At 40.0% G+C, this 16,892-nt stretch overlaps 1 protein-coding gene across 1 annotated transcript in view; it reads right to left on the reverse strand.

Moving 5' to 3' along the window:
* Positions 1–16,892, reverse strand: part of LOC129672855 (cytochrome b5 reductase 4) — a 68,723-nt gene that overhangs the window by 30,441 nt on the left and 21,390 nt on the right. Inside the window, exons 6-10 of the mRNA XM_055602494.1 lie at positions 13,540–13,618; positions 12,001–12,058; positions 10,605–10,701; positions 5,683–5,715; positions 4,360–4,482 (exon numbers count right to left, since the gene is read on the reverse strand). Of these exons, the coding sequence (XP_055458469.1) occupies positions 4,360–4,482; positions 5,683–5,715; positions 10,605–10,701; positions 12,001–12,058; positions 13,540–13,618 (390 nt within the window). The remainder of the gene's footprint in view (positions 1–4,359; positions 4,483–5,682; positions 5,716–10,604; positions 10,702–12,000; positions 12,059–13,539; positions 13,619–16,892) is intronic.

Raw genomic sequence — 16,892 nt, forward strand, 5'->3', positions numbered from 1 at the left:
TTACCAGGCCACAGTAGAGGACAATGCAGCCACTTTTGATGAGAACTGATAGACTAAGATCAGAAAGGAGAGGAGAACCTCCCCTATCAGTGGACTTGGGGAGTGGCATGCATGCAGAAAGGGGAGGGAGGGTGGAATTGGGAGGGGAGGAGGGAAGGGCTTATGGGGGGATACAAAATGAATAAAGTGTAATTAATAAAAAAAATTAAAAATAAATAAATAAATAAAAAGTTAAAATGAGACACGAGATTAGATAAATAAAATGGTTCATCAAGTGTGCATGCATACACGCACAGACATGTGCACACATAGACAAGCATTCATTCATAATCTTCATTCTGGGGGAGAAAATGCAGCCAGACACACCGCACAATTGAAACTAGTAACAACTACATTCAGAATGAAGGTAAACAACAGAATACTTTCCCTTTCTGATTCATGTGTTTGTTGACTGTATCCATATCTTTGATGGCCATAAAGATTTGTCACATTGTACTACAAGTTTTCAACTTACATTATTGTTTCCAAACTAAGTTGCTTTTTTTTTTTTTTTACCTAAGAAGCATACTAATCATAAAAAGTCAGTAATTTTATTTATACATATCAAAAACCTAGGAACCATATGGTGGTTCCCTTGTGAATACAAGGTGGACTGACAGGAAGTCAGTAATACATTGGCAAGATAAAAATTCAGTCTTAAGACAGTTTAGGTCATATTTTAAGAAAGGGAACTGTTGTGGATATAAACATGTTTTTGTTTTAATCCCAGGTGTGGGATATAGGACTGATTCAGATTGCCTATAGTAGCAGGCTATTTGCCTCGTGTGGGCTCTGAAAGGGGCTCTTTGCCAGCTGGAATTAGCTTAATTCTGAGGACTTTGAGGGGTACAAATATAACAGCCAAGGAGAAGAAGGGGCAGTGGCATGGAGGAGCTGCAGCAAGACTGTTTGCTGCTCTTGCTGGCTTGCTGGTTTGCTGGTTACCTGGACTTCTGGATTTCCTGACAACAGGTATTGGTATCCCCCCCACCAAAGAATCCTATGACCCTATCCAGCAGAAAAGAAGTATAGAGAGCTCTGTCCCCTTTCTCTTACAGCCTTTTCTTTCCCCTACCTGGGGTTGGGGGCTTGGAAGGGAGATATAAGTTTAAAAAAAAAAATCCCAAATAAAGTAGCATTTGAAAAACTAGTACTTTCAGGAAATGGTAAAAGCAGAAATTGTCTTTGCTCCTTTGTCAAAGAAAATGGTCACTTAAGCAATGAGCTATTTCCAAGGCAGGAAATCTACTGCACACCATGCCCAGCTCCAATGTCATGCAAGAACATGGCTGAAACTTTCCTCCTTGATTTCCTTCCCTTTCTTTTCTTTTTTTAATTCAAACTTTCTTTTTTTAAAGGTGACTTGGGACTAGAAGAAACTTATAGCAGGGATAAAAAAGCTCACAAGAAAGCCTTAGGAAATTACAGGAAAAAACAGTTCAATGATGGTCATTCATCTTCAAACAGGCCAGCCACAGTTTTCAGTATCATCGATTCTGACTAGGCTTTTATCTGGCTGGCTAGGCCTTCTCAATCATTAAGTAGTCGGATAATCCTGGGCAACAGGCTTCATCTTCTTAGTGGCTCATCTCACTTACAGTGTCCAATTCCTAGTCGCTGATCAGGCCATGTCCTCTGTGTTCTTTTTCTACCTAATGCCACAAGCTTTATTTCACAACTCCTGCTATGGCAAAATCAACTGCTTTAAATGTTCCCATATACTGCTTATATTTTGTTTTCTCTACAAGCTGCCCAACGCCTGGGATAAAATAGCCAGTGATGTGCAGCTCTCTATAAAAAGTCCTCTGAAGACTGCTGCTTTTGTGAAAGCTATGAATCCCACTATGGAAACAGTTACAGCCTACCTTCTTTGGGTAGTCACTCAAGATCAATTTCACCTGTTTGTTCACTTGAGGCTCCCTTAAAGTGTGTGGTATTTGGACCATATAACTCACACTTGTTGGCTTGTTTCTTCATAAGACTCTATTTTATCTTATTCGTGTACATGGGAATATAAGTTCTGCCACTGTTTCACAGCACAGTGGCTAAATCATCCTTCAACACATGATATCACTCAAAATCTGGATGTCTTGATACAAACACAAATTACCTACAAATGTCTATTTATAATTGAGGAATAAAAAAAAAATGACACTGGCCTTTGCCTCCAGTTTCTGACACAGAGCGCCTACAGCCATAATAAGTTGAACTTCAACTCTAGTTCTTTAAGTCTTTGTAATTTCACAGTGATGGGTATGTCTGAGACAGAACTTCAAATTGCTTGGAATGTCCTGGGTGATATGACCTGTTGTTCTAAAGAGGCCATTCTTAGTAGATTCTGTACTGACTCTGGATGACAGTCTGAATGCTCAATTGATCAACAATGACCAATGACATAACCCATCATGCTTATGAGAGTTTGGAAATCCTAAAAAGATGCCTGAACCCAAAGGGATGCCTGGAGGGGGCATAGCTATAGAAGGCTTAGAGGCTCCACAACTCTTCTCACACACCTCTGTATCCTTTAAAATATGCATACATAAAAATGCTTGTCTGAATTCTGTGAAACGCTCTAGCACTTTTTATTTTTTTTTAAATCTACAGTGGGGAAAATGAAAACTTTGATGTCAGTTTGTTAAAGGTACAGAACCTGGGACCTACAACAGGTACCAGAAGTTGGAGAAGTTTGTGGAACTAAGCCCTTAAACTGTGGGGTCTGCACCTCCCCAATTAATATAATTGATATAGACTATACGGTACCCAACTGGTGTCGCTAGGTAATTGATTTTTGGTGAGGAGAAATCCCCACATATTTTTATTGACCAGAAGTGTTCTTGTTAAACCATGAGAACACAAGAACTGGGCTTTACAGACAGTTAGCTGAATACTAGGAGTTACCAATAGAACCCACTAAATGTCTGCAATAGGTTGTGCATGTAATGCTTGGTTGTTTATGACATAAACCCACAAGGACAGAAAGAACAGGAAAAATGAAAATTACAAATGCTGGGAACCAACAAGGCAATCAGATAGCTGAGTCAGCAGATCAAGAAAGTGAATTCCTAAGCCAGAAATCTTAGCAACAGACTGACACTTTTTAATAGAAAAATCCGTTTAATACCTTGAGGCTAGCTTGATCTACCACAGCTAACATCAGAGTCAAGGCAGACTGGAAAGTTTCTAAGTGTGTTTAAGAGGCTCAGATGCTCTGCCACCCCACTTAAGCTCTCTCCTACTTAGCACAGCCATGCAATGGACTCTCCTAAACTGAATGAAATAGTACAAACTGCTCTCTAGAGAAGCAGCATCGGGTCTGTGGGGTGGGCATGCTCTAGACTAAACTTTGTCATCTCAATTAGAGCACTGAAACTGTAACACCCACTGTCCTTGGAAGGTAACTGCATTTAGAGACTTTTAAAAGGTACTTTAAGTGAGGGCAATAGGAGCCCTTTCCAGTAAGAGTGCTGTCCTTTTAAGAAGAGAGAAGCTAAAGACACATACATGCAAGGAAGGTCACACAAGCCAAGGAGAGAGGTCTTAGAAGTGTCTAATCCTGCTGATACTGTGAATGGACTCATAAACTCCAAAACTGAGAGGAAACAAATTTCTGTTCTTAAGCTACATGGTCAGCAGTCATTACAGCACCTTAGCTAAACAAGATAGTATTCTAGGAAAAGCAAAGCAAAACAAAACAAAAACAGGGATAAGAAGGATAAGATGAAGTCACATTTACAGAACTGCAGCTTTCTTTGCACAGAAAGCTTTCAAAAGAAGGTGTGCAAGAGAGAATACTGTTTCCTCCAGAGACACAAATCCTGTCATCAGACTTCCCTTAGAGAAAACACTCAAATGTACAGGGAATATACTGGCAATATGCCCAACTGTTCATGCACAGCTGTTAATCAGCTGAAACATGAGCAGACACTTGAGAATCAGAAATATCAAAGATGGCATCTGGTATGAAACATCAAAACAAACAGCAAACAAGACTGTGAAACAGAGAGGTCACACATGGAGGAAAAAAAAAACCAATGGAACACCATCAGTTATTTATTTATTTTTTTAATGGCCAGTGGGATGGCTCAGTGGGTAAAGGTGCTTGCAGTCAAGCTTGACAACCTCAGTTTGATCCCCAGGACCCATGTGGCAGAAGAGAACCAACTCCTGCAAATTGTCCTGACCTCCACATGCAGGCCATTGTGTGCATACCACACACATACACACACACTCACACACATACTACATACATAAATAAAGCAAATAAATAATTCAATTCAAAACCTTTAAAAAGACAATATAAGAAACAAGAGTACTGCATACCTGTTTCTTTCTTTGGAATAAAGGAATTGTGTTTCTCCAGGGGAAGACCAAGACATTTCCAAGAAACATTTTCTCTCTTTTGTAGGACAATCTCTATTTTTCCAACATTCTCAATGACCCGCACTGAAAAGGAGAAATTCCACTTGTTTCACTAACACTAAATGTTGAGATTTTATTTTAAAACCAACCCTTTTCATATAGTCACTATGCTGCTGTTATATAAGGATGCTGATAATTAACAGAAAAGGTTTGTTCACTTAGTAACATCAGTTTTTATGTTATCTGATGTTAAAATTAGTTGATTTTACATTCAGATTGGCTTCTATCAAACCAGTTTATCAAGGCCATATACGTGTGGCTTTCAAAGGAGTACAGATACAGCCACAGATACAGTTCTAGCCACAGCTTGAAACATACTGTCACACTGAATGGACCCACAAAACCAAATTTGACATATTCCCTTTTAATATTTTTAGTTAAACCCGAGAAGTCTATATTAGTGAATTCAGAACACTGAGCCTAAAAATATAAGAACAGACTCAGAAGAATCATCACCCAGGAAGTACATAAGAGTACACTGGGAATTGCTGATCACTGAAAACCAAACACTTGTCTTCCTTTCTCACTGACTAGAACAGCACGGGGCCAATATTAAAAGGTAGACCTCTGGCCACTGATTTAAATATGACGAAGTGAACATGCTTTCAAAGTTGTAACTTTACTTTTGCTCAGCAGCTCGGCCATTGCTCCACACTCTGAACCTGCCAACTCGAGGCCCACAACAGTGCAATACCTCTTTACAACAGATGAGCAGAGAGAAGTCCATCAGATGACCACTGATTTCAGACTTCACTAGACTAAAATCAAGCTCCTTGACCGCCCAGCGTGTGCTTAAGCAGGCTGAGAGGCCTGGAAGGCAGCTTCGAGGGCACCCACACTGCACATGCCGAAGTGCAGTGACCACCGCTCAGTGTGCTCTTCCCTGCCGCCCACCTGAGGGTATGATTCTAGGAGAAGTGTCTGGTGTGCCTCAGAGCTGCGCGTGAGCAGCAGGGCAGAGAGGAATAACAGAAAGGAGACAGGGATATTTTTAAGGGAGAGAAAAAGGAAAAAATAAAGAGATAAGAAGAGCATGGTAAAAGAAAATAGGAAAAAACAAACAAACAGAAACCAGAGTGTATTTTAAAATGAATGTATTTTATGGCATCAAAATAAATACATGCAAGAGAAATAAGACAAATGCTTGGCTTCCTTTCTTCTTTCTTCCTTTGCATGTATGCATAAATGTGTATTCATAATTTGTTTCTCCTTTTTGGTACTTACCAGAAAATTTTTCTTGAACTTCATGGCTTAGCCCTGAGATTAAAAAAAAAAAAAAGTTTTCCATTACCACCAAAATTCAGTTCACAAAAATCAATTTTACACCTGTAAGTTCATTTTAAATATACTATTTCAAACTGCTCAAGACTAGAAATATGAGAGACTAAAGGAAAAGGACTGTTTCAAATTACTTCAAGTTCTTCCATTTTTCCATCTCTCTCCCTATTAACTGAGGAGTAAATATTCAATCACTCACCAGCTGGTAACCCACTTTCACTCCAGACTGACAATCCTGTAGAGTAAGAAGTGAGCAGACAGAAGAGGGAGAAGGCAGCCCCTGGATTCAGGCCCCATGTGCAGCCTGTGTCCTGTCCACAGAGGTCAGACAGAGTCAACTTAGCTTCTCTCTCTCTCCTCTCTCTCACTGAGTGCCCCAAATCAATTTTTTTTTTTTCAGAATCTATAAGCAACCAAGCTCTTTCCTGGTACTCTGGGCATGTGGTTACCACAGGACAGCTCTTTGCACTTACTAACATCTGTTCTAGGGAAGGAAAATGCAAGGTGTGGCCTTACCACTCTCTGCTCTACATCACAGTATGTCAACATAATTACCTGGCATCTGAATCTGCACTGTTTTGGTCTTTCCAATGTGACACTGGCATACAGGAGTCGTTTTTGTTGTTGTTGTTGTTTATTTGTTTGTTTGTTTGTTTGTTTGTTTGTTTTGTTTGTTTTTTATAAATTTTGTTCTTTGGCAATTTCATTTGTATGCAAGAGTACTCTGATTGCTTGCAGCCCTACTGTCTCTCCCGTTCCTCCCTCACCTGTCCTCCTGCCCTCTTCCTTACTCATCTCTTTCTCACATTCATGTCTTTTGCTTTGTGTCTCTCTGGGTTGGAGCATGGTTGTCGGTGTGATTTTTGCATTGAAACTATCCACTGGAGCCTGGTGGGTTCAGCAGTGTGTCCACAGTTGAAGACGGTGGCTCTCTCATCAGATTCCATCAGAAGCCTGAACTTCAACAGCATGGGATAGGGTCCCACAGGCCCTTCCCTTACCTCCATCCCCATCTATGAATGACTTGAAAAGGGCTATGTTGTGTAGATCCAGACCAAGTAACTTTAGTGGCTGTAAGGTCATAATTACATTGGTTATGTCATATAGAGAATGGAATTTCACTCCCCTTCTTCTTAAATTTCTTCTTTTTCCTCTTCCATAGGGTTCCCTGAGCCCTAGGAGGGGTAATAAAAATGACTTTAGGGCTAAGCCCTCATCTGTCACTTATTCTCCTCATCTTGGGTAGCCATGAGTCTCCGTATTCACCACCATTCATTGCAAATAGAAACTTCTCTAATCAGAGTTGAGATTAGCCTGTCTGTAAGAGTATGAACATGGATACTTAGAAAGTTTGACTTTATGTCTACTTAGCTAAAATTGGTACTAACTTTATTCATTGAGCCTACGACCAGCAATCATGGGATCCCTCCTGTGCAACACGCTAAAATCCAATCAGGGAGAGGTTGATCACCCCTCTAATAGCCATGCCACTATTCCCTGGCCTGGCAGGTTGAAGTCATAGTTCATAGAGTTCACTGTTTGGAAAAACCCTTGATGCCTTTCTCCCTCAGCAGCCTGCACAGCACCTCTGGTGCTCTGAAAACTAGAAAGCAGGGAAGAGGCTCCAGTTCAACTATAGCTTGAGTACATATGTTGACTTGCAGAAAATTTCTATTAGAATTTTTGCTCTTTTATCTGTGTGCCATGTTACAGGTGAGACACCTGCTCCCCCTCATATATACTCAGTTTCTCCAACCTCATCTGTCCTGTAGCATACAAAGTGCCTTGATGGTCATGCAATCCAGCCAGGTACATGTATTCTTCTGTGGGCCTGAGGCTATGAATAGTCCCAGACCCTGAAAGATGCTGCTGTCCAATGGTCCAAAACATCTTAAGAAAGTAGCTACAGCCCTGAGCCAAGTTCTCCAAATCCTTATATATGCTCCCCAGTTTTACTTCTCTGCATCACTATAGTCATGACGAGGTATAAAACCCCTTTAACCGTCACCCTGTGATGTGCTATAGCTCTCCTGAACTGAGTTTCTTAATGTGTGTCTAGATGGAGACTCTGATGGTTAGGGATTCCTTCCCTGAATCCCTAGGATGGTGTGGAGACACTTTCTTTTGGGAATAATTCTAGTTACAACTCAGTTAGAAGGAAAATCAAAATACGCTGTTGACTACAGTGAGAACAAAGTTATAACATACTTGAAAAGAATAGTAGATGCTGGCACAGAGGTTTCACTTAAAGTACTAATGACTAAGGTTGGGTTTTCTAGTGTGATTAATCTCTCCCATAAAAGACAAATGGGCTGTATGCTAGTAAAACAAACAAATAAACAAACAAAAAACACTAACAATAATTAGGGGCTGCAGAGATAGCTTAAGAGTGCTCATTGCTTTTCTAGAGGACCCAAGTTTAGTTACCAGCACCCTGGTTGGACAGCTCACAATCACCTGTAAGCCCAACTTTAAGGGGATTCAATGCCTTCTTCTGGCCCCTGTGGGAACCCACACACATACAAAGAGATGTACACCCATAAGTAAAACGAAAAATAAATCTCTTTAAAAAAATTTAGGTGGGAACTAGAAAAGATCATCCTGAGTGAAGTATCCCAGAAGCAGAAAGAAACACATGGTATATGCTCATTTATAAGTGGCTATCAGACATATAATATAGGATAAATATACTAAAATCTGTATACCTAAAGAAGCAAGAAGGAGGACCCTGGGTAAGATGCTCAATCTTCATTCAGAAAGGCAAATGGGATAGACATTGGAAGGAGAAAACAGGGAATAGGACAGCAGCCTCTGAAAGACTCTACCTAGCAGGGTATCAAAGCAGATGCTGAGACTCATAGCTAAACTTTGAGCAGAGTGTACAAAATCTTATAAAAGAAGGGAGAGATAGAAAGACCTGGAAGAGACAGGAGCTCCACAAGGAGAGCAACAGAACCAAAACATCTGAGCACAGGGGTCTTTTCTGAGACTGATACTCCAACCAAGGACCATGCATGGAGATAACCTAGATGTAGCCTATGGCAGCTCAGTGTCCAAGTGGATTCACTAGTAAGGGGAATGAATAGGGGCTGTCTTTGACATGAACTCAGTGGCTGGCTCTTTGATCAGCCCCCCCAATGCCCCCAATGTTAAGGGGCATCCTTAACAGGCCACAGAGGAAGACAATGCAGCCAGTCCTGATGAGATCTAATAGGCTATGGTCAGATGAAAGGGGAGGAGGACCTCCCCTATCAGTGGACTGGGGGAGGGAAAGGGAAGGAGAAGAGGGAAGGAGAGTGGGATTAGGAGTTGGGGGGGGGGGGACTACAGCTAGGATACAAAGTGAATAAATTGTGAAAAAAAACTGAAATGGAAGACAGATGAATATCATGCATTTGATAAATTATTTATCTAGAACACAGAAAGAAGACTTAAAAGCCACTATTAAAATTAAATGGCAAAAAAAAAACTTTAATGAAAAGAAGAGCTGTTTTTTCTATAGGAAAAAATACATTTCAAGAAAGAAAGTGTTAGATACAGTGTTTCTCAACCTTTCTAATGCTACAACCCTTTAGCACAATTCCTCATGCTGTGGAGACCCCTGACCATAAAACTATTTTTACTGCTACCTCACAACAGTATTTTTGCTATTGTTATGAATCATAATATATACATCTGATATGCAGAATATCTGACCCCCCAATGGGGGTCACGAGCCACAGGTTGTGAACCACTGCTTTTAGAGGTTTGAGGTTAGTCATCTACTGAGTGAGGCTGGGCAGGAGGGTAGGCGGGGGCAGGTGGAAGGAACTGGTAAACAAAAAAATTATGGTAAATTTTGAGCAAATTCAGAATTAAAGGTGCTTTTCTTCATTAACAAAACAAAGCAGTGAGCAGATTTCTGAGAGTTAAGAATTTCAACTTGTATTTTGTTCAGCCAACTGGCACATTCTTTTGTGATAAGCGCATGTTTAAAATATTGTTGCTGGAGCTGGTAAGATGGCTCGTTTGGTAAAGGTGCTTGCCATGCAAGCATGGCGCCTTGAGTTTTTTCCCTGGAACCCATGTAAGGTAGGAAGGAGAGGACCAAATCCACAAAACTTCTCTTTCACCTCCACATGTGTTACGTCATGGCTCTTACACATACGCATTAAGCACAGACGATAACAATTTATTTTTAAAAACTTACATATTTGCTACTTGTTAGGGGTTTTCTGGGCATGTCATATCTATTTTCTAACTAGAAATATGTTATAGTCATAAGAGGAGAAAACAATGAAACCTTTGACTCATTGTTGGTGACAAACAGATCCAACATTTGGTATCTTAGGTTCCAGACTTCAGTGCTGACTTCTTGCCTCTGATAGACCAAAATCAAAAAGCTGATTTTCTCTGTCTGTGAGAGGTGGGCAACTGATTGACATAATACAAACCTGCTGTTCAGGTTGTTTAGTTGCTGCCTCTGACTTCCTGTGGCAGAGCTGACAAGTATTAGGCATCCCAGTAAGGAATGCTCATGGTAAGCAAAGGTCTCCAGTGACTTACTTATTGATACCACGTATGAGAGACTTGAAAAGGTAGGCCAACTTTTTATGGTTGATTCTGACCACATCTGATTGCTTAAAGTTGGGGTTCTGTCACACAGTGGACAGCACATTAGACTTCTAACTGCTTAAACCTGGGAAGGGGCTCTGCTCATTCTACCGTTTTTATTAGCGTGAAAGAAAAAGTCACTATAAAAGGATCAGAAATGGCAAACTAAAGTGACAATAGCAGATAAAATATTATAGCCCTCTAGACTGCAAAGCACGTTATTGCCATAATAAAAGGAAACAAGGTATTCTCGTTAATAACAATGTGGTACTCACCAATATGTATAAGATAAGAATGATCCTTGATAACTGCTTCTGCTCTCAAGGACTCATCCTGGAGGTCAACGATTACTACGGAGTCTAAACTGATATTCTTAAAAGAAAGCAAAACCAGAAAGATTAAAAAGCACTGATCCCAAACAACCCCATTTGTGAGGTGATGAGTGAAATTTTCATGTACTACTTTACAGTTCTCCAAGCAACACAAATATTTCGGGTCCTTATTTCTTCCTCATGCAAGGCAATTCCTTCCCTTCTCTGAACATCACTGTAGTCCTAAGCACATACCTCCTCTGTTTAATATGCACCATGGCCACTGTCTTAAAAGTCATGAACCCTACAGACTATCTGTAGAGCACTGATCAACATCCACTAGCTTCTCTTCTTTTCTGGAGAAACAATGTAGCAAAAAATAAGACTGTATGACCAGAAATCAAGATCTTTAGTTGTTTTCATCTTAGTTTTTCTACTACTGTGATGCTGGAGAAGTACATAACCTATCAACCTCAGCCTAGGCAAAATTTACTCAGGGAACTCCTTAGATGTCGTTAGTTCTGTGTAGACCTAGAAGGTGTGTGGTACTTCCTACGTACAGCACACACTGATTACACTGCCCTTTAGTAGCTGCTCCCTTTTCCCGCCACTGCCTTTCAAGCCCCACTGAAATCACTGCAGAATAAACCCCTCCTTCTCTGGGCTGACCCTTTTGGTTTTAGAGTGTGGAAGGAGGAAACAATAGCTAGAGGAAGGAGAAGGTAGGACTAGTGGTGTGCATGGGGCTGACTCCTCTGTGGTAAGGCAGAGGTTGGCCACTCCAGCACAGTAGTTAAATCACCGCTGCGGTAGCAAGGAGGCTCAGATGAGGCTCTGCACTTCTACAAAAGCAGCTTGAACTCTTGAAAATCCTTGTCAGAGCTTGCCTTTAAATCCGCAAAGCTCCTCAAATGTGGAAGCTCAGCAGGCGTTGGAGGATGTGGATGAAAACATCTAATAGTACGTCATATAGAAAAGGTGACACTTGAAGACCCCATAAATGAATGAGCTACCTAACCTCTGTTACACAATGCACCTGAAGGCCATTCATGTTCAAGCATATTAAGCCTCAGCAGTTTAGTCTTTCTAATCCCAGAAGATATATTATGGTGAAGTTAACTGGAAAGCACACGCAATGCCTAATAGCTTTAAAGGCTACACGGTGTATCTGCCAAGCAAGAGCCAAAATACCTAGGTTCCAAACACAAATTAATCCTTCTTTGTAAACTAGGGAAAACAGTGCTTTTTACCTCAGGGTTGTTGTGGAGAACAAATACGTTAATGTAGGAAAGGAAGAAAAGGATTTGTTTATAAATAAACCCAGCTAATTCTTACTAGTTGTTTTTGACAGAATATTCACCTTTTGTTTGGTGTATATAACAATAGTGACTGAAGACTCTGTTTGGAACCAGTCATAGCTGTAAGACAGTAAGAGGAATGAAATATTCAGAATGATGTGCAACAACAAATGAAGTCAATGTTTAAAACCTACAGTGAGAGATACATTACTCCAGGTTAAACTCCTTTCTAAACAGTGTTCTTACCATATTAAAGTTATCACGATGTAGCTGACATCTATTTCCAAATGTAAAATATCTGTACTTTCATGTATTTGAATAAAACCACCCAAATGGGCAAAATAAAGGTTATACATTTTTTTACTAAAATCTTCTAAGAGTAAAAACAGAATATATGTGTTGGCAAGGCACACAAAGAAATCTGCATGCCCATTACCTTTCTTCTCTGTAAGGAAAATACCACTAACTAAAGAAATGCATTCTTGAGCTGGGAAAATAGCTCAGTGGTAAAATGCTTACTGAATGAATATAAGAACATGAGTTCAAATCCACACAGCCCACATAAACCCTGATGTAGGAATGGACATCTGTAATCCCAGTGTTCCTATGGCAAGATGGAAGGTGGAGGCAGAAAAATCCCTCAGTTGCCTCTGGCTATGTGGCAGCAAATGGCAGCAAAAAGGATTCTGTTCCAAACAAGGTGGAAGATGAAGGCCCATACCCAAGGTTGTCAAAAGTTTCATACATATGCAGAAAGTCATTTTTCAAGGTGACTGGGTCAGTAATAAAAATTAAGGTAAAGTTGATTGAGTCAATACTGATTACCTACATAAAACCAACTACATGGAGGCCTTCCTGGCCCCTTAACAAAATTGTCGACAAACTTATTTAACATATATAACAGGAAGCTGCCGTTGCAGCAACATAAACTAGAGGAGGGAGAAGGAACAGCAAAAGGGACCCTGAGTGAATTTAAGGTACTATGAACAAAAATTTGGTATTCTTTTTTCAGAAAAATTACATTTAAAATATATTAAGTGTTTCTATTAAAAAAAATTTTTAAAACTCTACCAAAATAGGTATACAAAGACTGAATACTAAGATAAATGATGGCATGGTTATGTATGGAATAAAAAAATGCTTTCACAGAATATTAATGGCAAAGGATATCGCAAAGACTGTGATTCCGATACTATAAAAGTGTATAAAAGGTAGTGCATGAATCAGTAAGCCCCAGGTTTACTGTGTCTAAAGTTAATGGAATTACAACTGTGTTTTTCTTTTCCTATGTTTTCTAAACTTTCTGCCGAAATATACATTCTATCACCAGAAAATAATTTTTTAATAGTTTTTAACAGTTTAAAATAGTTTTAAAGTGCTTAAAATGGATCAGACTTCAGTTATTTAAAATTTAAAATTTGTTCGTGGATGTTTATGAAACTCTACCCTAGCATCTGATAAATGAGACAGTAGCGTTTGCGGGCTTAAGCAAGACTGACAGGCAGGGAGCAGTAAACCTGCCCCAGAGCCAGGTTCTTTCCTATAATGTTTACTGGCTTGCACAGAACTGCTCTCACTTTGGAATGTAAAAGAGTACATACCTTGGAGTACTAGGTCCTTCCCTGGGAAGTGTATCCACAACTTGTTGGTTCTTGGGAACCTGGTTCTTGGGAAGCATGCCTTCACAAAGAAAAACAGTAATACATCTACACCATACTTGACTCGTTATTACACACATACATGGACCACAAACAACAAATATGCTACTAAATGCATTTTCACGAGGCAAGAAAGACTCTTGTCACCAATGTGCTCTTTAGCTTTCCAAAAGCATGCCCTCTCCCAATGGTGGCCACTACTGTGACTTATGACAGTAGACTAGTTTTAAGTTGACGGACAGGGGGCTGGGGAGATGGCTCAGAGGTTAAGAACATTGGCTGTTCTTCCAAAGGTCCTGAGTTCAATTCTCAGCAACCACATGGTGGCTCACAACCATCTATAATGAAATCTGACACTGCTTTCTGGCATGCAGGCAGAACACTGTATACATAATAAATAAATAAATCTTAAAAAAATTGATGAATAGGTATTAATGGCACTATATACTTCATATAGAAAAGGGATCTTAAGATATGGTTTCTTTTGCTTTGGCTTTTTTTGTCCACCCTTATACACATTACAGTTCTAGCAAGTCAAAGCTAGAACTTCCTGAGTTTTTAACCATTCTGTTAAGTACATAAACAGTTTATTCCTTTTCATACTGAAAAGTATAGCATTGTATGACTCCATCACAATCCATTCCCTCTTCTGTTTACAGGCACCCTGGTCGCTCCCGGTCTGGAGATATCATAGGAGTACAGTGATATATTCTTGCACACCCACATGTACATTCTTAAACAACAAAAGTCTACACTTCTGATGGCCATGTAGCAGGTTTAGCTTTAGTCAAAATGGTTATTGTCTTAGTTAGGGGTTCTCTATCTGTGATAAAACCCCATGATCAACATCAACTTGGGAGTTTATTTCAGCTTTCAGTCCAGCAGCAGTCTATCACTGAGGAAAGTCAGAGCAGGAACCTGGACGCAGGAGCCCATGCAAAGGCCAGGAAGAGTGTTGTTACTGGATTGCTCAATCCAGCTTTCTTATAGCACCCAGGACCACCAGCCCAGGCATAACACACCCACAATCAGCTGGGGCCTCTTACATCAATCACTAATTAAGAAAATGCCCTACAAGCTTGCCTACAGCCAGATCTTACAGAAGCATCTTTTCTATTGAGAGTCCCTCCTCTCAGATGACTTTAGCTGTGTCATGCTGACTTAAAACTAGCCAGCACAACTGACCAAATTGATGGCACCTTTTACCACAGTGCTTGAGCATTGCAGTTCTATCAGCTCACTCATACGGGATTCTTTTCCCACTCTGCCTATTCACGTGGGTCTACAGCAACACGGCCTTTTAAAGGACCACAGAAATGGGTTTTCAAGTCATTACAGAAAGCTCTGAAACACGGAAGCACTCTGGAGAAGGTCTGCAAGCACTAAGTCTTTCCTCTCTCAAGAAAAGTGCTTTATTTGAACCCGGACTTCTGGTAAATAACTTTTGAAAATAAATGCATCAACTGTGTTACCATGTCTCAAAAGAATTATTGTCTTCTAAAAATGAAAGCACCAAAAAGATTAATTAAATTATTATTATTAAATTATCTGAGAAATACCGAAAGATATTTTATTAAAAGATTGTTCTTTGATGGTCTCTTAAAAAACATGCATCGAAATTTTAAATTCTCAGTGAGGAAAAGGCATCAACAGACTCTATATATTTCTAGTCACTTTTGATTTTATATGGTATGAGTAAGATCAGAAAAGGGCTGGACTAAAGGTTGCTGCCAGCACTGGGACCTGATACAAACCACTGCTGCTTCTTCCTCAAACCACAGGAAATCACAAAGAAGACCATCTCCAGGTAACTTTTATAAATTAAGAGAGCAGCCCAGAGATATAGCTTATGAGGAGAGCAATGCCAAACTTTATAGAATCTGTTCTGATTTCAACATGTGCAAACAGAAACCATAAACAAATCTTAGAGCAGAATAAATAAGTGAGGTAGTACAAAAGAACATTCTCCTTCTCAAAGTGCTAACTGCCAAGTAACATCCGTTTAAGAGATCTGTGCCCTACTGCAAAACAAAACTCATCTATCCCACTCAGGATTTTAATGAGCTGTTGGAATAATGACACAGAAAGCAGGCAGATTACATCTGCAAATATATAGAATTACCACACAGACTTAGCTGAGTCAAATGGGAGAAATAGTGACAAGATACAAAAAGACACACATACACAGAGAGAGAGACCGACAGATGCAAGCCCAGAAACAGACACATGTACACCCCACTGCTACACAGAACCCGAATCACAACAGGTAATGGTTCCCAATGGAGAGTGCTGTTCCACATTCAGAGCTATCTTTAATCAAAATGTTAAATACAGTGCATCCGAAGTAAAGATGCTGAAAGCCACTTGTGGTGGGCAAGGGGAATGGTTGTGTCTGTAGCATCACGGAAGAATCAACTATCAGATGAGGCCCAAGATCAGCCCTGCACTTACTACAGTGATATATCATAATAACATCAAACATCATAAATGCAAATTACAGACTCGTTTCTCACTTAAAAAAAAAAGGTAATAATACTGAAAACCTAACTGGCTAACTCTATTTCTGTAACTTTGCTTTGTAAACAGGAAAGGAAAAATCTGAATCTACAGGTACAATAATATAATTCAGTCAGAGGAACCCCATGCAGTTCATGAATCAGTACTGATCACCACACCACTTTTGGGTGTGAAGGGGGCAGTGCCAACCATGATGATGTCCATGTTGCTCAGTCAAGGAATAGTGTAGATTAATAAGCTACTGAAGCTGTGTCCTAATACCAAAGGTGAACTCACATGCCTAAGGACCACCTTAGTCCTGTTTTAGTCAATATACTCATTTATGTGTTGGGCTCAGAAATTTCATGGAAGCAATTATTTTAAAAGTAATAGTTGAAATAAGGGACCCCAAAAGTTCTAGTACATCCCTTAAGTATGGATAATCAAAGACAGCTTTTGTATTTTTTAAAAATCCAAATACCTGAACTGATTGGCCTGCTCTTTGATCACGTCCCCCTGAGCAGGGGAGCAGCCTTTACCAGGCCACAGAGGAAGACAATGCACCCACCCCTGATGAGACCTGATAGACTAGGATCAGAAGGAAGGAAAGGAACACCTCCCCTATCAGTGGACTTGGGGAGGGGCATGGGAGGAGAAGGGGTAGGGAGAAGGGGTAGGGAGAGTGGGATTGGAAGGGGAGATACAAAGTGAGTAAACTGTAATAAATAAAAATACAAAAAATATAAATACCCCAGATAATTCTATGAAGCAATATAACATATAAACATGCCAATGAGTCA

This window comes from Psammomys obesus, unplaced genomic scaffold, assembly GCF_907164565.1.
Source record: "Psammomys obesus unplaced genomic scaffold, mPsaObe1.curated_primary_1811, whole genome shotgun sequence".
NCBI classification, from domain to species: Eukaryota; Metazoa; Chordata; class Mammalia; order Rodentia; family Muridae; genus Psammomys; species Psammomys obesus.